A 20,257-nucleotide genomic window follows, 5' to 3' on the forward strand; every position below is an offset into this window, starting at 1 on the left:
CCTCAGACCCCTGCCATCCCCGGGTTCCCACCACCTGTGCAGACTGGCCGGGGATTGTTCCACACGGGCTTCCCATCAGGCCCCAGGATGCAGCTCAGGGTCGAGGCGCCCTCAACTTCGTAGCCTGCGTGGCAGTAGTAGGTGACAGAGGAGCCCAGCTTCAGGTCGGACCCCACCCGCGTGCCGTTCTTGATGGAACCAGGATCAAAACATGACTCCCGCGGGTTTTCTGGGAAAAAGAAACACAAACACGTGCACACACACAGACGGCTCATGAGGAGGCTATTCTTGGGCTGCAGGGCCCATGAGGAGAACCCGACTTTAATTAGCCACAGAGCGCACAGGGATGCGCGACTGTGGCTCCTATTCCCCTCAGGTCTAGAAACGTCTCTAAATTTGGGTAGAAATTGAAGGATGGAAATCACATTGAAGAGGGCAATTTCCCCGCCTCTCCCCATATTCTTGCCTTGACCCGCAGAGGAAGGAGCCCCAGCAAAATCCCTGAGGCCCTCTCTCATCCCCTGCTCGCTCCTCCCAAAGGGAAGCATGTGTTTCTCTGACTGGTGGGGGCTGACGGTCCCTGGCCCACATCTCAGCTGCCAGCAGAGTCATTGTGGTAAAGGTCAGTGCTTAGGCACAGCCCACCCCTTTGCTCATCTTTGACCCCTCACACTCAGCAGCCTCCTGGCCTTTTGTGTTCCCCTGAGAAGCAAGGCAGACAGTCTGCTTTTGGAGATGCTCTTTCTCTTCCTCTCTCTTCTGCCCCATCTGTACCACTGACTGGGGAGTGGAGCTGGCATCCGTTCTGCAGGCCCAGTCACACCCATCTGTTGCAGGTACTTCTGAGTGCATGGATACCAATACTTAGATTCAGGGAGGAAGTACAAAACCCACTTCCACCTCTGGGTTGGGTTACCCGACCGGTGGGATAAGTTGATGTCTCCAGTGCAGTTTTCCAGGGCTTTGTATTGGGTATTGGGTGCTTGCCAGTTTATGAAAACGACAGTATTTTTTCATGTGGCTATTGATCCTTATATGTCTTCTTCCCTATCAGTCATACAGTGACGTGAGTAACGGTCCTCTACTTTGTCCCTCTGCACCAGACAAGACAGCTCTTGACATTGCCTGTGGCTTGGGAGTACTAGTCCAGGTCCCGAATCTCTGTAGGACACTCTCCAGCATCCCTCACCATCAGCTGGAAATCCCGAGCAGCTCCTGGGAGCCCATGCTCATGCTTCTATGCATGATTGCCTTTCCTCATTTGTTCCTGTTCCTTAGAACAGATTTCCTGTTCTAAGATAACTGATGGTCAAGAGGGTTGTCACCAGGGCTGGGAAGTAATAGGACACAGCTGAGGCCAGTCAATACCAGGGATATGCAACTGAGTATCAGGTTGATTGATGAGCATTTTGGAGGATACATTATTGGGGGGCAACAGAGAGGTCTAGAGATGGGGACTCACAAAAGGGTACTGACAGTCCGTGCAGAAGGACTCAGAAATTCAAAGAGTGGAGCTGAGGAGGGAAGAACCAGAATAGAAGGGATCAGAGTTCATTCATCAGAGATGAATGGCTCAGGAGGAATTTTGCTGAGGGTGGTCCTTTTCACCTGGGTACCTTCTAGATTACCTACACAGGAGGCAGCGCTGCTTGAGGCTGTCACTCAGCTGCCAATCATCTGGTTGACTGATGGGATGTGACTCTGAGAGTCTCACTCTTGCATGGGAGCATATGAGACCATCCTGCACCTTAAGTCGTTGTCCACAGCTGAGAGTGGAGCAGCTCTGGATGCACTACTGCATTTAAACCCAAGTGGGACCCAGAACGTGGCCACTCATTGCAGGGAACTCCTCAGCGGTTTCCCCATGTGCCCCGTGATGCATTGCCTTGACCTCCTTTATCAAATCTGTCTTCTCCATATGCCTAGTGGCTCCGGCCAGAATAGAACTGGCCACTGGGTGACCCATATGTGAGTCATAGAGATCCAGGGATCTGTCATCATGTCTTTTGTTTCTTCTATCCTTTTTATAAATTCAAAGTGGGTTATACCTTAAAGTTCAGAAAAACTAAGTAACTTGGAATCAAAGTTCACACAGCTCATAAGAGGCAAAACTAGCTGTAGTCCCCAATAACCACTTTCCCCACCTTCATCCTTCAATAACAGAACTCTGATTTTATCCAGAACTTCAAGGCATCAGTCAAAGTCTACATTTCCCAGCCTCCTGGGCAGCTAGGTCTGGACAAAGAGATGTAAACACGAGTTAGATCATGTCTACTGAAAACAATCCAATAGCCTCCTGTCTCACTCGGGGTAAAACCAAAATCCTAACAGGCCTTCGAGGCCCTGCACATGTGGCTCCAGTAGTCCCCTCTGTGACCTCAGCTTCTGTCGTCTCTATGCTAGCTTTGCTCCAACCACACGGGCCTCTGGTCTTTGTGGCTCCCTCTCTTACCTCTTTCAGGACTTAGCTCAATTTCGCCTTCAGTGACACTCTTTGAGCAGCTACTTAAAATTGCAGTACTCCTCTCCCCAATGCCCCCAACACTCTCCTCTGCTATATTTCTCTCCACTGCAGTTAATACTCTCATCGACTCTATAGTGACCTTATTTTTTTCTGTCTTCCTCTACTAGAATATAGATTTTAGAAGGGCAGCTGTTCAGTTTTGTTCACGGCTGTATTCCAGTGTCTGTCACATGGTGGGCACTTAATAAATATCTTCAGTGGATTATTGTGGAACTTCTAAAAAGGCTGCTTAAGGGAAGTTGACTCAACTGAGGGAAATGCCTATTGGCCTTTCCTTCTTTCCATCTTTCCTCCTTCTCTCAGTCTAGAACTCAGACATGATGGCTGGAACCTCAGTTGCCATCTTGGATCTGAAATAACCTTGAAATGGGATCCATGGACTAGTATGGTAGAGTAGGGAGACACAAGGAGCCAAGGTGGAGTTCTCTTATCAATCCTGGGCTCTGTCCTCCAGATTTCTTTTACAGGAAGGCTGATCAACGTCTACTTCGTTTAAGCAACTGTGTTTTTGGGTAACTGCTGCACCAGCATTGGACCCTAGCTGGGTATGACTGGCCCAGAATTTTACAGATGTCAGAACGTCCTTTCTTTCCTTATTTGTGTGGCAAACTCCTATACTTTTAATGCCACCTTCTCTCTGGCAGAATTCTGTTTTTCTTTCCCTGGTTATAACACGTATCACACTATTTTGGTAGCTTTGGTAAGGGTATTTCTTTCTAGTAGGTTCTGAACTCCTGGAGGAGAGGGTTCATCACTTAGTCTTCTCATAACCCTGGCAACTAGCACAGAACTTGGCACCGAGGCTGGCCCTATTTGGCACATAATAGAGGCTTAATAAATGGCTGCTGAATTGTTTGGCTGAATACTTTGAGGCTTGGAAAATCAACAACCACATCAATGATTCCAACTACAGACTCTATTCTATATTTACTCACACGTAAGAGAAAGATGAGCTCACCATCCCAAGCATTACCACATTAATAATAATGACAAGGATAATGATAGTGATGATAGCCCCTTACATAGGAATATCACTTCATAATTTTCGAGGCACTTTCCAAACCGTTATCTCATTTGTGTCTCACAATACCCTCTGCAGAAGGCAGGGCCAGTTATGCTCATATTCAGTTTATAGATGAGGAATATGGTGATCAGAGAGGCTAAATGAGTCTTCCAAGCCTTTCAGCTATTTAGAGGTAGAATTAAGACCAAAATCAGGTCTTTAGTCAGCCAAACCAAAGCTCAGCTGTGATTGATAACACTCAATGACTAAAACATCATGGTGATTATAATAAATAAAACCAAAGCCCTTCAAAATGGGAAAATGAGAAGAGCCAGCTTCTCTCTGGTCCTAATAGATGAGGCTTACTTCCAAACCTTAAAACTGCAAAAATCTGAAAACAACCCAAACATTCAACCAGTAAGGAACTGGTTACAAAGGGTGGATTAGGGCCATCTACTGAAACACTAGCAGCTTTTTAAAAGAATAGCACTATTCTTTGAATACTGATATGAGAAGGAGTCCAAGATCTATTCTTGGGCTCACATACAAAAAAAATCAGATTACAGATGAGTACATATGGTGCAATCTCATTCATATAGAACAGGGATCAGCAAACTACAGCCCACAGGTCGGTGGCTGCCTGGTTTTGTAAATAAAGTTTTGCTGGAACACAGCCATTTGTTTACATATTGTCTGTGGCTGCCTTTAGCATTACGAAGCAGAGCTGAGCAGTGGCAACAGAGACCATCTGGAGTAAAAATACTTACTCTCTGGCCCTTTCCAGAAAAAGTTTGCCAACTCCTGGTGCAGACTTTACATTACTTTATGTTTATAGAAAATATCCAAAATGAGATACCAAGCTGTTAATAATGGTATTGCACGGGATGATGGTATTTGGGGGCATGCTAAGTAAGAGTATATCGTATATGCTTTTATATTGTTTTATTTTTCCAACAAACATGCCTTCCTTTAAAAGGAGGCAGAATGGAAGATAGTTCTATTTTGCATTTAAGAAGAAGGACCCCTAACAGCAGCAGGTGGTGGGAATAGGGGTGGTAGCCAGTGTGGCCGTAGCTTCCGTAGCTTCCAGTAACAGTGTTACTTCCAAGGGCTTGAAAGAGAAAATACATGCTTTTTAGGACCTTCCATTAAGAATCGATTCACTTTGGTCTTTCCTGTGTTATTTCAGATTCTTTAATACACACTTCAAACTCTTCCCTCTGAAATGCCCCTGGCCCCCACTCCGGCACGGAGGGCTTCTACTTAACCTTTAGGGCTCTGTCTAAATGGACTCTGCTCAGAGAGGCCTTCACTAACGACCCTTCTGATTTCTTTCTCAGAGAAGCCTGTTGTTTTCTTTCCTAACTTCTTATGCTTCCTACTTCTTGCTGTTTCCCTCACTCACCTGTAAGTTACATTAGGGTAGGGACCATGATTACTTTGCTCCCTGCTGTATTCTCAACACCCAGCACAGTGCATGGCATGAAGTGGGAGTCACCAAGCATTTGTTGAATGAATGAATATGTCTCGCATGTGCGTGGATGTTTCAGCACGTTCCTGCCTAGGAAAAGCCTGCCACACAAGCTGGTATATGAGACTAAAGGGCCTTCCCCCCACTGGTTCTGTTGATATCCGTGGCCTGGAGAAAGACACACACCTCCCTGTGACTCTATTTTAGTAACTGTATCCAAAAGACAGGATCCCTGCTGTTCTCTGTTTCCTTTTAGCAAAGGGTAAAGCCACCTAGGAGGATGAATTCAGAATAGAAGTGCCTCTGATCAATGGTGTAACAGAAATCCACAGATGACATGACTGCATTCAGAATCATCTCCTAGAAAGTCTGCCCAGAGATGACTAAGACACTACAATCACCCTTCAGAAGCAACAGAGACATCTAAAGCCCCACCCTTCTTTGCCTTAGAACCAGGTGGGCTTCCAACATCTCATCTACCAAAGGGTCCATCAGTCTAGTTGTCACGAGGATGTGAATTCCGTGGAGGCAGAGACTTTGTTTGGTTTCCTGGTCTGTTCTAAGAAGGTCTGGCACGTGGTAGCTGCTCAATTCGTATTTACTGAATGAATAAACAAAAATGCCTGATCTGCTCTTGCCCCTTCTGCAAAAGCCTAATCCCATGATGCTGCTCAGTGGACACTTGAATTAAGCCTGGTCCCTCAGATGATCCTTTGGGATCTGAAACTGGAATATAAATTGGGAAGTGATTCGAAGCCAAGAGTGATCCAGGCACGGTGGCTCACACCTATAATCTCAACACTTTGGTAGGCCAAGGTGGGCAGATCACTTGAGGTCGGGAGTTCGAAATTAGCCTGGCCAACATGGTGAAACCACATCTCTACTAAAAACACAAAAACTAGCCAGGTGTGGCGATGTACACCTGTAATCCCAGCTACTCAGGAGGCTGAGGCAGGCGAATCACTTGAACCTGGGAGGTGGAGGTTGCAGTGAGCCAAGATTGCGCCACTGCACTCCAGCCTGGGTGACAGAGTGACGCTCCGTCTCAAAGAAAAAAAAAATGTCAAGAGTGAGACAGCCACACTTATCCCAGGAGAATGGAAAAGCAAGGACAATTGATCTGCAGGGAGGGGAGAATGTAGCAAGTGCTTAGAAGGAGGCAGGGAGGAGAGAGAACGATCCTGGAGTGTGGGTGATGGTCTCGGTCTGTGCCTCTGCCATCCTGATTCCAGTCCTTTGGGAGTTGATGCTTTCTGCTCTTGGGCTCTTGTATTCTAAAAATATTTTGCTTTTTTGTGTCAGAGTTGTTGTTATCTGTATTGTTAAAATATAGAAATCTTTTAGCTTAAGTTACTTAGGTTGTTAGTTGTTTTCTTATAATAATGTCTCCTTTTTGTGTCAGATTGTTTTGAGTGGGTTTCTGTTTCTTGTGTTTTTATGATAAGTTACCCCTTTGTTTGCTTAAATTGCTCTGAGTGGTTTTTTGATTTGCAACTAGATATTTCCTAAGATTCTACCAAACTGTTTCTGCTTCTCACTTGGGAAGCTGGGTGTGGAGAAAGTCTCCTGGTCTCTCTGCCTTGGGTCAGAGGAAGGGTTAATCTCAGAGAGTGATTTCCACTGTGCTAAGCCCAACTAAGTCCAGCAACATCTCTCTATGTGGGGCTCTGGTAGGCCCCTTTCACCTCCCTAAGCAAGACCCCTGAAGCCACAGCTCCCAGGATGCTCAGACTCTCAGCGTTAGCAGAGCCCCAGATCTCTCTAAAAGACATGGACACTGATGCCTCCTGGATGCAGAGGCCAATTCTGCTTTTCCTGAGGACCCAGCCCTGCCTCCATGTGGAGGTCCTCAGTGGGCTGCTTCTCCATCTATGGTTCCCTCCAGACTCACAGGGTGTGGAATGTCTAAGTTCTTTGCCATGGACTGGTAAAGCATATGGGACACATACATCTATCACAAATATTCATATTATAAATATCCCACACTTATTACATGTGCAAAACATTATGCTCACACTTTATATCTTCAGCAAACAGAAAAGAACATGTACTGTGTTCCCCTGGGTTAGCCCCATTCCCCCTTCCAAACAAAGGCACAGCAAATGCAATACCAATGACATAGTAGGAAAAAGGAGGTGGGATGAAAGTGGGTGGATCAAAGTACATGTCAAGTACTTATTGGCACTGGGTACTCTGCTTGGCGCTGTGTCTATTTGCTAACCCTCACAACAACTCCTTCATTTAGTGTCACTGTCCCTTTTTTGTGGATGAGGAAGCAATGCTCAGAGAAGTTAGGCAACTTGTTTCAGGCCATACAGTTATGAAGTGATGGAGCCTGCCCTATAAAGAAAGATATTGTGCATGGGAGAATATCATCAAAGCCATGGGACCTGATAGCAAAGTAGACCCATTCCAGGAAACCAAGAATCCTGGCATAGGCAGAAGCAGACCAGACGGTAAGGCAGGGGTCCCTGGGTTCCACCAAATGGGCTACTAGACCAGAGGCCCAGGGAGATAGTAGAGAGTGACTAATATTAGGAGGTATGTAGTCTGGGAAGAAAAGAAGGAAGGAAGGAAGGAAGAAAGGAAGGAAGGAACTAATGAAGGATGCTTGAGGTTTTCAATAGGCACCCCCCACCCCTCAAACACACATAGTTAGCTTTATCTTGGTACTTGCACTACAGAGCCTCATAGGGTGATGCGGGATGTGTCTGTAGGCTGTGCCTCTCTTCTCCCTTCTCTCCAATAATTGGCTGCTTGGCTGACTCAGATGGCAGCTGGGGAGGTCTTATTTCTTGGGTTATGGTTTAGATCTAAAGACCCCTCTAGATACCACCTTGGATCAACAGGCAAAAGTGGAAAGAGGATTTGAAAGTATGGCTCTCAGACCATGAATTTCCCTGGAGAAGATCTGGGGGAGAGACGGCCACAGTCAGGTAGCCATGAACAAGGTGACTGGAGAGGAAGCTGAGGGGGTTTCTACCCAGTAGCTTACTGTATCCAGGGAAGCTGAAATGAAATCATCTTATAAAAAATAAGGCTGACAGGGGTGACATTTGGGGTGAAGTTTGGAATCTCTGCCAAGAAGAACTCAGTTGGGTCAAGTCGGAGGCTTCTCTGGTAGTTGCTAAGACTTGGCTGGGGGAAATGACATCACCTGTAGTGACTCTAAGTATCATGTTTGTGCAGCTTCGTCTGGGTGTCCTCAGCCGTGTGGGTGTGGGTTCAACAAAGGGTACAGTTTTGCAAGGTGTATGCACTTGGAGGACTAGGGGGCAGGCAATTGAGGGTACTGATGAGAATATGAAGGAAGAGATGAATAATAAGAAATGGTGATGACATGGGAGTGGGGATGGTGGTGATGGGAGCAATGGAGGTCCCAGACTGGGTCTAAGTCATGGCTTCTGTTAGAATTCCAAAGTGTCTGACTGTGCTGATATCAGTGTGTGGAAGAGGGTTTGGGCCCAGGAGGTTTACCAAATGGCAGGTGCCTGCAGGCAGAGAGGATGGCGGAATATCCATTCCCTAGGCCAGCCCCACGAGGCAAGAAGACTACAAGTAAAACATTCTCCATTTTGCGCACCAGTCTTCTAGAACTGTACCTGGCAAACAGGAGATAATCGAGAACTATGAGGAGTTCAATGAGTTGATGGATATGGAGCACTTAGGATGGTGCTGGCAGCGGGCAAACACTAAGTCTGCCATTGTTCTAATTAGTGTTATGTGAGCTTATGTGAGATATTCCCAGGGGTGGCTGGAAATATTTAATTAGGGGACACTTTAAAAGGTATCTGAGGTCCTATGTTATGCAAGTGGGGAACATGAGCCAGAAAATTTTTAATTTTAACTGGTAATGTGACCCCATTTGTATGCTCAGGCTGATGAGGCCTGGGTGAACCTGGGTTATAGTTACAATAACAAAATCTATCATTCCCAGAGCATCTGTAGAGTGTTTAGTATATATGGAGCATTATACATATATACACACACACACACATATATATTATATATATAAAATATGCATGTATAAAATAGCTTTTAATCTTAACCTCCTGCAACATAATTATTACTAGCAACACTTTGTAGATGATGTTCCAAGAGATAATAACTTGCCCAGCTCACAAATCAAGCAAGGAAGGGAGCTGGGATTTAGATAATGGGATTTGAGATAATTAGGGAAGACTAAAAGGTCAAAAAGAGATAATAGCGTAGAAGACAGTGGAGTGCTCGAGAGCCTGGAACTCCTCTTACTACACTAATAATATTTGAACATTACAGAATGCGTGATATGTGCCAGGAACTGTACCACGGACTTTCATGCATGCACTCACTGATCTTTCCATCACTATGAGGCAGGAATTTTCCTACCATGGTTTTATAAAAGAAGAAATGCCTGAGGCTTCAAGAGGTTCAATACTTTATCCAAGGTCACGCACATGTTAAGTCGTAAACATGAACTTTCAATCCAATTAATTTGACAGTCAATGCTCTTAACCGGGCAGGGACAGCCTGTTTTTGTAAGTGAATTTTTCTTAGAATGCAGCCACGCTCATTTGTTTATGTCTGTGGCTGCTTTAGCACTACAGTAGTAGGGCTGAGTAGTTGTGATAGGTAAACCTACAATATTTACTATTTTTAAGAGAAAAATTTCTGACTCTTACTTTTGACCACACTATTGAACTTGCCTTAATTAGCACAGCTGGAAGGATGAACAAATGTGATCAGGAGGTATCAGAAAGTGACCAATCTATGACGAGGTGTCAGAGTATGGCCAAGGAGTGTCCTTGGGACACAGGTCTAAGCACCGTGACCCTAGGATTAGATGGGCTGTCCATAGGGATGTTGAAGTTACCCAGGATGGTGAAAAGCTCTGGGTGGAGAGGAAGATTGAGCCTCATATCAGAACCCTCTTTAGTGAAGTGCAGTACCCAGGAAGATATCAGCTGATAGCTATGAAGTGAGGGTATGAGGCTGAAGTAGACTTAGGAATGACCCTCATTAAAAGAGAGGAGAAGAAGAGTAGTGGTTGGAAATAGATGGGGTGCAAAAAGAATGCTGGTCCCCTTTTTTCCCACCCCTGGAGAATACAGGCGTGAAAGACTAAGCCATCTGGGGGGCCTCAGGAAAGGCAGGTTTTTTGCAGGCGGCAGCAGTGCTAGGGTTGGTGTGGGTTTGCCATGGTCCAGCCCAGGCTCTCCTCACTACGCTACACTACTTGCCCTCTGCCATGTTGGCTGGACCTATCCTCAGTACTCTCTGGCACCAGGGCCCTTACCTGTATAGTCAATGACGAAGCCAGCATTGCTCACAGATGCATCGCTGCGGAAGGCGAGGAAGAGGCTGTTGCTGCTGCTTTCAATGCGGCCTGGGAGCTGGGAGCCATAGAAGCTTCCTATGAGAGGGCTGAGAGAGTCCCGTCCGTCGTAGATATGGAGGAAGTCATAGCCAGGTTCCAAGTTAAAGCTGGGGAACAAAAACATCCCACCCCCACCCACTAAGGTCAAATAAAGGCTTTTGCTGGGGTCTTAGGCTCAACCAAAGCATGGGGCCTCCCGGGGAGCAAGCCCACCATCCCACTGGTACCCAACCCTTGAAGACTGGCTGGTGGGAAGGGAGAAGATGAGGCCCTGATGACCTCAGTCAGGTGAGAAGATGGAAGAGGTAGGCTCAGGGGCAGAAGAGCCAGATTCCAGTCAGTGTCCAAAAATCTGGAGCTGAAAACCTAACGTCCTCCTTATACAGAAGGGAAAATGAGTTGCCAACTCTAGACACCAAGTTGTCAACCAAAGTAGGTCCAAAACCCAGGTCTCTTATCTGACACTAATGTCCTTATACTGTGCTGTTCTGAACCTCATTTTCTAAGAGAGAATGAACCAACTAGGGAGCCATTCTCAGGGAGGAAGGGGCCTGTTACCATGAAGGACCCTAGCTTCATGCCTTCATCCCAAGCCAGTACTCCAGCTCTCCTCAGGGTCTGCTATTGCCCCACTCCTAGGACCCACAAATGTCCTCACCCTTAGCTATTCTGACCCTGGTGTGAGGGAAAAATCCATTTTAAAAACTTAGATGAGCAAATTGAATATTTGAGTTCATGAATGTAATTTATCCCACTGGAATGGCTCAAGTGAAAATGATGGAAAATGCATATTATGAAAAAATTATGCATGGAGTTCAAAAGTTTTTTGTATCAAAATCAACTCACACTAACTTGTTAACATGTCTGCATAGGATCTAACGTGAGGCATTAAAAAGGACAAGATATCAGCTTAAAAAAAGCCTCTATCAGAGCAACCTGAATTCTGCTAAAATTGAAGCAAGAAAAAACATCAAATTTATGGTGATGCTTGGGTAGAAGGACGGTGACGTCGCTGATGCTTTACAAAAGGTTTATGAGGACAATGCCCCAAAGAAATCAGCAGTTTACAAATGGATAACTTGTTTCAAGTAGGGAGGGGATGATAATGAAGATGAAGCCTGCCAAGGCGGATCTCCACATCAATTGGAGAGGAAAACAATTAATCTTGTTTGTGTCCTAATTGAATAGGACCAATAATTAATAGCACAAATGAGAGCCAACACCATAGACATCTTGACTGGTTCAGATTACACAATTTTGACTAAAAAATTAAAGTTGACCAAATTTCTACTTGATGGGTGTCAAAACCATTGTGCCTAGGTCAGCTACAGACAAAGGCAGAGCTTTCAATGGAAATTTTAAAAATGTGGGATCAAGATCCTGAAACATTTCTCCCAAGAACAGGAGATGGAACATGGATTTACCAGTACAATCTTGAAGACAAAGCACAATCAAAGCAATGGCTACCAGGGAATGGAAGTGTCCAGTGGAAGCAAAAGTGGAGCAAAGGTCAAGGTAATTTTTTTTTTTTTTTTTTTGATGCTCCAGGCATTTTGCAGTTGATTTTCTGAAGGGCCAAAGAATGATAACATCTGCTTCTTAGGAGTTTGTTTTGAGAAAGTTAGCTAAAGCTTTAGCAGAAAAATGCTTTAGGAGAGAGTCCTTCTCCCTGACAACAATGCTCCTGATCATTTCTCTCATCAAACAAGGGTAATTTTTCAAGAGTTTCAATGGGAAATCATTAGGCATCCACTTTACAGTCCTGATTTGGCTCCTTCTTATTGCTTTTTGTTTCCTAATCTTAAAACATCTTTAAAGGGCACCCATTTTTTCTTCGGTAAACAAAGTAAAGAAGACTACACTGACATAGTTAAATTACCAGGACCCTCAGTTCTTCAGGGATGGACAAAATTACTGGTATTGTTGTTTACAAAAGTGTCCTGAACTTGGTGGAGTTTATGTTGAGTAATAAAGTTTATATTTTTTATTTTTATCTTAAATTCAATTTTTCCACAAACTTTTTGAAGTCCCCCGTATGCTTGCGCTCTGGTGCAGCAATTCCACTCTTAAGTATATATCTAACAAAGGCAATTGATACCAATCAAGTGTGCAAAGATGAAAACAATAGAAAAGTAAATGAGCTTGCAGAGAATAGATTTCAGATGCAAATTTGCTCATGCCCAGTCACGGACTGGGATACTCAGATACAGCAAGTCCTTAGCATTGTCCACAGGCTCTCAGAAACCATGACTTTAAGTGAAACGACATAAAACAAAACCAACTGTTTGTTTCTCATCAACACACAGGCTGAGCACGGTGGCTCATGTCTGTAATCCCAGCATTTTGGGAGGCCAAGGTGGGCAGATCACTTGAGGCCAGGAGTTCAAGACCAGCCTGGCCAAAATGGCGAAACCCTGTCTCTACTAAAAATACAAAAATTAGCTGGGTGTGGTGGCATGCACCTGTAATCCCAGCTACTCGGGAGGCTGAGGTATGAGAACTGCTTGAACTCGGGAGGGAGAGGTTGTGTGAGCCAAGATTATGCCACTGTACTCCAGCCTGGGTAACAGAATGAAACGCTGTCTCAGAAACCAAACCAAACAAAACCAAACAAAACAAAACAATATAATGAAATGACATTGAAGGAAACATTTGAGGACCTGCTGTACTTTGTTTTACAAAGTCACAGTTTCCAAGAACCTGTTGATGACATTGAGGACTTACTGTATTCTATTTGAGATTGAGAGTAAAATGACTGCTCTACCCTTTGGCTAAGATATATAGCAGGGGGAGGAGGCCATGCATCTCTAGGACAAAGGAGATAAGGCAGGCTAAGAGACAGGATGGAGGAATGGGAGGCAGGGGGTGCAGAGCCAGATGTGCACTGGCCTCCTTCCCACCTGGCACCCTGTCATACTGGTGTCAGTTGCGGGCTCACCACATCACTGCTGGGTGACATGGTCTTCTTGCCCCTGTAATTCAGCTTCTTGACATCTGCTTTTATGAAAGTCACCAGTGAAGGGTTTTGGAGGGAGTCAGTCTTGGTCACAAATGATGGCATCACCACTTCCTAACTAACTGCCTTCTTTCTGTCCCTCCCTTCCTTCCATCATCAAATTTTGAGCACCCTCGATATTCCACGCACTGTGCAAGGTGCCAAGGACATGGGGACATGTCAGACACCACTTCTGCCTTCAAAAATTGATGGTGCTGTAGGAAGTGACAGACATGTCAAAAACAAAATAATGTATAAAGTCAGCCCGAGGCAGAGCAGAAACACAAAGCAAGGTTCCTTGGGGAGGATGAAAAATCAAACGTTTATGGAGGAAATCAAGCCTGAACTGAGTCTTGGGAGATGAGAAGACCCTTAGAGATAGGACAAGGAAAGAACAGGAAGTTGCTGTGAAGGCAGAAACAGAGGCAAAGTCATAAGGGCATGAAAGAATCTAAGAGGCCCTGGAACTGCAAGGAGTTCCATCTGGCTGGAGCTCAGGGCTTAGGATGGGGTGGGCTTAGGATGGGGTCGGGGGGCTGACTGGAGAGTTAGGCAGAGACCAGATTGTTCGGAATGAAACTCCAAAGTTCGGGCCTTTATTTATAAGCAATAGAGGACCATGTTAGGATTTAAAAATAAAGGATCTGTTTGTTTCTTTGTTTTTGAATTGAGGTATGATTTACACCGTGTGAAATGATCAGCTCTAAGGTGTGCCACTCTATCAGTTTTGACACATGCATATCAAGATCCAGAACTGTCCCACTACCCCAGAGAGTTCCAAGTGCCCCTTCCCATCCAACCTTCCCTACCCTCAGATGCCAGCACTGATCAGAATTCTTCACCAGGGATTAGTTTTGCTGATCCTACAATTTTATACGAGTTGAATCATACATTATGTACTTTTTTATGTCTGTCTTCTTTCACTCAGCATAATATTTTTGGGACTCATCCACGTTGTTGCATGTATCAGTAGTTCATTCTTTTTTATTGCTGAGCACTGTCATTAGAGGATGTTAAAATGGAAAGTAGGGTGGTTATTTCAGCATTTTTGAGTGACACGATCACTCTGACAGCTAGCTAGGGGAGAGATTGGCATGGGAGGCAAGATGGGGCAGAGGAACCAGCTAGGCGATGAGGGCAGTAATTCAGATGGGAGATGATAGGACTCAAACCAGGACAGGAGCTGGGAGGATGGAGAAGAGGAAAATACATGAGGAGAGTGAAGGCGGTAGAGGCTGCACGCCTCGGTTGCTGCTAGTGGAAGAAGCCGTGAGAGCAGGTGTCAACGCCAGCCCCAAGGCTCAGAACAGAGCTCTTCTGGGGGAGAAAAATATGCTTGATTTTTTACATGCTCATTTGCAGTGTCTGCAGGCCGCAGACAGAGATGTCCAACAGCTGGAGAGCGAGGCTGACGCTCAGAATAAAGCCAGGGTGGGCGGCAGAATGGAGTCTTCCATTTATAAGAGGAGAGTGGAGACACAGGAATGAATGAACTTGTCCAGGAAAGGGGTGTAGGGTAAGAAGAGGAGGTCTGACAAAGCCCGGCAAAGGAAGATGGGTTAACAAGAGGTCCACGTGACGTCACAGAAGAGCTTGGAGAACTGGAAAGAGTAACTTCATGCAAACCAAGTGAAAAAGCAGCCTAAGGATGGAAAGGGTGACCAAGAGGTGGAGTGGGATAAAACATGGAAAGGCCTTTTGTTTGGAACCAGGAGTTTGTGGGTGGCTTTTATCAGAGGAGTTTCCAGTAGAACCGTGGAGGCAGAAACCAGGTTCCAGTGGGTTGAGAGTGAATGGGAGGTGAGGAAGTAGACGAAGGCAGTGTAGTTCTTTTGAAGAGCTTCCCTGTAGCAGGAATGGGAGAGCAAGTGCAGGTACTAGATGCGGAGGTGCCTGGGACCCAAGCCCGCCTGTTTACACCTCTGGGGTGGGGTGGAAGGGGCCAGGGAAGCAGACTGGGAATGCAGAGGGCAGGGCAAGGGCATCCAACAAAGGCCTCCTTTCCGAGTCCCAGTATCTTCAGAGGTAAAGAGGAAATAATAATTGCTTCCTCACAGATTACTACAAGGATTAGATGTGATGATATGCATGAGACCACTGAGCGCGGTGCCTGGCACATAGATGTTCAATAAATGCTAGTTTCTCTCTCTCGGCTTTTTCACCTCCCATGGAGCTGAGAACTCTGCTCACACACCTGTGAATACTCACCTGGAGACCCAGGTCCCAGAGCCCCTAGCTGCTCTGAACCCTTCGTCTCCCACCCGGGGGAAAGGTACATACATGTTAAATACCAGGGCGATGACGTAGTCTGGCGAGACGGTCACTTTCCAGTCACACTCCTTCCCTGGTGGGTAGGGTTCTGGGTAATTTGGTGAGAGGATGACTCCAGACGGTCCTGTCAGGTCTCCCCCGCAGGGAGCTGAGGAGAGAAGAAGACGAGGGTGAGGCTGCCTCTTCACCCTGGGCCCATTTTCATGGGCGTTGCTAATACACTATCGAGAGAGGAGGGGCTGAAGCTGACAGGCTGAAGTTAAACCTGGCTTAGGGACTCAGGGGAAGGTGAAATGATGGAGTTCTACTTTGGAGGGGTGGGAATGTTTTGGAAATAGTGGTGGTGGTGCACAACATTTCGAAAGTACCAGATGCCACTGAACTGTTCATTGAAAAACGGGTAATTTTATGTTAGGTGCATTTCACCTCAATAACTTATTTTTTAAAATACCTGGCCATGTTGCTTCCTAGCAACAGAGTTCCTGTGAACTTAGGGAACTCATCTAGCCTCTCTGGCCCTTGATGTCTTTCCTGTCATAAAAAGAGACAATATCTTCTTTGTGGGGTGGTTGTAAAGATTATGGGAGATGTCTGCTAAAGCATTTGGTAGAGAGTGAATGCTTGATAGATGGAGCCGGCACTGTCTGCGCACCTATGAAGTACATGGCCTTCCTTCACTGCCTCACATCGGCTTCCAGGCGAGCTTTGTGGGTACTGACTGTGAGTTCCTGTGCACTGGATGTCAGGAGGAGTGGGAAACAGGCTCATGTTCGCCTGCCAAGCGCAGCTGGTCTCCTACGCTACCAGTGCTCCTGGCATCTGCTCGCGGCTGCAGATACCTTCCAACTTTCCAAAAGGCCTTGTCCAAGAGTATGTGTGTACCTCAGTTGTATGGAGCTATTATTAATCCCCAATCAGTCTACATGGTCGCCCTCCCCTGAGATCACAGGTCTCTCAAGCAGGTGGGGAGGGAGAAAGTGGCCAGGTAACACAGCAACCTATTTACCTCGGGACCTTCTGGGCAGCTTGCCCAGAGCCTGGCTCAGGTTTCTTCTTCCATGGCTGGGGCTGCTGTACCGTGGCTTGAGGACTGGATAGAGTAAAAGCTGGGAAGTGTGTGAGGTCATTAGCAGGATGGCGAAGACTATAGGTGTGGTTTGGTCTGGAAACCACAGGGCACCATCAGAGGTTGTAAACACTGAGCCCATAGGAACACAGAGAGCCATTTAGGGGCTGGCTAGAAAATCCAAGATGAGTCTTTGTGGGGAGAGCAAAAGGGTATACCTGACTCCAAAGTTGGGAGCAGCCATCGGCTTGTCATAGAGCTGAGCACTGCTGCTTTGGCTGTGTCGTGGAGCCACCTCAGGCTGTGGGTTTTACTCAGGGTGAGGCTTAAAGGGCTGGGTCAATCCCTAACAGGGTCTCAAACAAATGGTAGATCTTCAGGTCAGGCCACAAGAGCCCTAATGTGGCTGAACATAACATTGGAGTGGTTGTGAGTAGTCTGCTTTTGGTTCCATGGGAAAATATATCCCAAGAACCATCCTGAGTTTCAGAAACACTCAAATAGGCATCTATTACGTATCAGACTTAACAAATCACATTTTAGATGCACTATCTCATTTATGTCTCATTAACAACTCAACGAGCAATGGATTATGCTTCCTGATTTATAAAGGAGGAAAGTGAGTCTCAGAAAGCCTAAGTAACTTGCCCAGAGTCACTCTGAGACTCAGACTCACACAGGACTGGCTCCAAAGTCTGTTGTTTTCCCCTCTTCTACTTCCATATGGTTGGTGGCAGTAACCAGAGTAGAAGAGGAGTGCTTCTCCCCACAGGCCAGCAGGGGAGAGCACAGCTGTTGCAGGAGCTTCTGAGCGAGGATGGTGCCTTAAGTTGGGTCTGCTTATGTCTCACTTGTGTCTCCACCACTGAATCCTTTGGGAGCAGAGGGCGAGATGAATAGGGCCAACCAGAGGCCAGTACAATCAGGCTAGACCCTGGAGCTTAACAAAGCAAGACTGTAATGTCCAGTCCATGGAGTGTGGCCTTGCCCAGGCCAGCCTAGAAACAGAGCCTGATATGGCCAGTGAGAGTGGAAAGGGAGTGTCGTTATCAGAAGTCCCAACTCTGGGGAAATCTTCCCAAGGGGCACAACAAGGCTTCCATTCTGGGTTCCCAGCCTCCACCTCCCTCTGCCAGCTCAGGGGCTTCTTCCCTTAAGTTTGCCACAGATGGGGTGAGTCTCTGCATTTCTGAAACTGCGCCTGTTACTCTCCCACCAACCCCCAAAGTACTGTCAGTGTCTCTGGGTTCTAGGCTGCTGTCTGAGCACAGCTCTCTTCTAGATGGCTCCATGTCATCGGGCATGTGCTTCCCACTCAGAACCCCAGCATGGGCTTCACTGGCTGCTGCCAGTTGTGCCCCAAGGCCTTGCATGGATCCCTGGGCTGCCTCACCAACAGGAAGGCTCCCACTGCTCAGGGTTAGTTGTGGAGTCCTATTGAGCTTACTAAAACATGGTTGCCCAGATGGGAGTGGGTGCAAGCTGCAGATCCTTCTAGACAGCCAAGAAGTGGGCAGGTTGGACTGAGGGCAAGAGTTGTGGAAAGGGCATTGATTTGGAAGTCATACAATCCTGGGCTCGAATTCTGACAATGCCACTCATTGGCTGTGTGAGTTTGGGCTAACTGTCCACCCCTCTGAGCCTCTACTTCCTCATCTCGAAAGTAAAAGAATAATGATAATAATGGCTTCTAATATACACAGTGCTAACTATGAGCCACGTACAGTTCTTATTGCTTTATAGTATTTTCTTTTTTAATTCTCAAAACAATGCTAGAAGGTAAGTACTATCATTTTCTCTATTTTACTGGCAAGGAAATGAAGCCACAGGGAAGTTGAGCAATTTGTCTAAGGCCACACAGCTTGCTATGGTGAAGCCAGACCTGAGCCAGGGAGTGGAATCCCGAGCTCTAACCTCACCAGAGTGACTTCAGCTGCAATAATGCAGCTAAAATGTTTAGCTTGGTGCCGATCATGGGGACAGCATCCAATGAGTATTTGTTTTCTTCCTTTGCTTCCTCCCTGTAATGAAGGGTTATCAAGGCCAGCTAGACCCGCTCATGGCAGAACGCCCAGGGAGCTGGAAATTAGAAGCATGTCACTGGGATTTCCAGTTCGTTTGAGAGAAGAGGCAAAGGCATTTATTTTGTTGCCTGAGAAACATTTCCCAAAGCCGAGTGTAGAAGAACGGGTGATGAAAACTGAATTAACCTCTCCACCCTGCCCACTGCACATTTATTGCTCTCCTCAGCTTAGCACAATCCTCCTTCTCCACTTGGGACAATCTCATCTCAGGACCTGCTTTTCTGTAAAATGAGTCTAAGGAATTACAGCCTTGTAGAAGGCTGCATTTGGAAGGAGCCTCAGAGGTTCCCAGATTCTCTCCTGGGCCTCAACGGAATTCCCTTAGCAGATGGAATCTTGGCTTAGGGAAGGGAAGTGAGTCTGAAGATTTGAAAGAAGGATTCAAAGAAGCGAAAGATGAAAAGAAGGAAGGAAGATAGAAAGGAAGGAAATTAGTATTTCTTGAGATTGGGGTTAGGCGTGTCCTCACCCCACAATGCCATAAGGGAAGTGTATTTACCCTCACAGATGAGGAAACCCAGGCTCAGAGAGTTGAAGCAATTTCCCAAGGTTATCAAAGTAGTAAATGGCAGAGCTAGAAACTAAATCTGATTGTGTCTACTTCAATATCCCATACTGTTCCCTACACAGCAGAATACGTAGTGAAGAACTCAGCTGGATCTGAAACTGGGGTCTCAACCTCCTGCCCCACACACCTATGTGGCTCCTAATTCCCACTGAGGCGCAGGATTTAGTGTCTCACCTTCAGGGCCAGGCCTCAGAGCCAGGCCTGGAATAGGCCAGTCCTCAGATGCCTGGACAGTGCACTGCTTCCCATTAAGCCTGCGGGTGCAGGCCAGGGCAGACGCTCCTGCAGGAGCTGTCTCAGGAAGTCCCTCGCACCTATCTCCAGCAGGGGAGGCGGTGTGGGAGGTAGGAAAATGAGAGGCTTTGCATTCAGACTGGCGTGGGTGTAAATCTTGGCTCTGCTATATCCTAGCTCTGTGATTTGGGACAAGATATCCAAATTTGTCTAAGTTTCAGTTTCAAGTGTAAATGAGGAAATGGTGCTAATTTCAGAGAGCTGCTGGGAAAGTTAAATGAGGTTATCTAAGTAAATGTCCAGTATGGGGCAAGTACACAGTAAGGACTCAGTGACCATGGGTTCTCTTCTCTTCTAACAGCCAGCATTGACAGGGGAGATAAACACTCATTATTTCACCTGAGCAAAATAGCCATGTGGAAGTGGGCACCTGGAGTGTTTGTTTCTATTTACCTTTCTTTCCCATCCCAGCCTCCCTTCAAGTTCCCTTCTCCTCTCAGTCTCAAGTAGTTAGAGGTAGGATTTTTCAGACCCCACCCCTTTTAAGTGATGGGACCTTAGACAAGTCTCAGGTCCTTTATGTCTTCATCTCTCATACAGGAAGGTTTTAAGTCCAAAGAAAGAAAACCCTGTAATCCCAGCATTTGGGAGGCCAAGGTAGGAGGATCACTTGAGCCCAGGAATT

General features: G+C 46.3%; 1 protein-coding gene across 7 annotated transcripts in view; it reads right to left on the reverse strand.

The window, feature by feature from the left end:
• Window positions 1-20,257, reverse strand: part of CSMD2 (CUB and Sushi multiple domains 2) — a 649,640-nt gene that overhangs the window by 125,052 nt on the left and 504,331 nt on the right. For all 7 annotated transcript variants that reach the window (XM_021939191.2, XM_021939203.2, XM_031666818.1 and 4 more), the window contains 3 exons: window positions 15,630-15,768; window positions 10,274-10,461; window positions 35-229 (listed from right to left, as the gene is read on the reverse strand). In XM_021939191.2, the coding sequence (XP_021794883.2) occupies window positions 35-229; window positions 10,274-10,461; window positions 15,630-15,768 (522 nt within the window). The remainder of the gene's footprint in view (window positions 1-34; window positions 230-10,273; window positions 10,462-15,629; window positions 15,769-20,257) is intronic.

The sequence above is a fragment of the Papio anubis genome, chromosome 1, assembly GCF_008728515.1.
Source record: "Papio anubis isolate 15944 chromosome 1, Panubis1.0, whole genome shotgun sequence".
In the NCBI taxonomy this organism is placed as follows: Eukaryota; Metazoa; Chordata; class Mammalia; order Primates; family Cercopithecidae; genus Papio; species Papio anubis.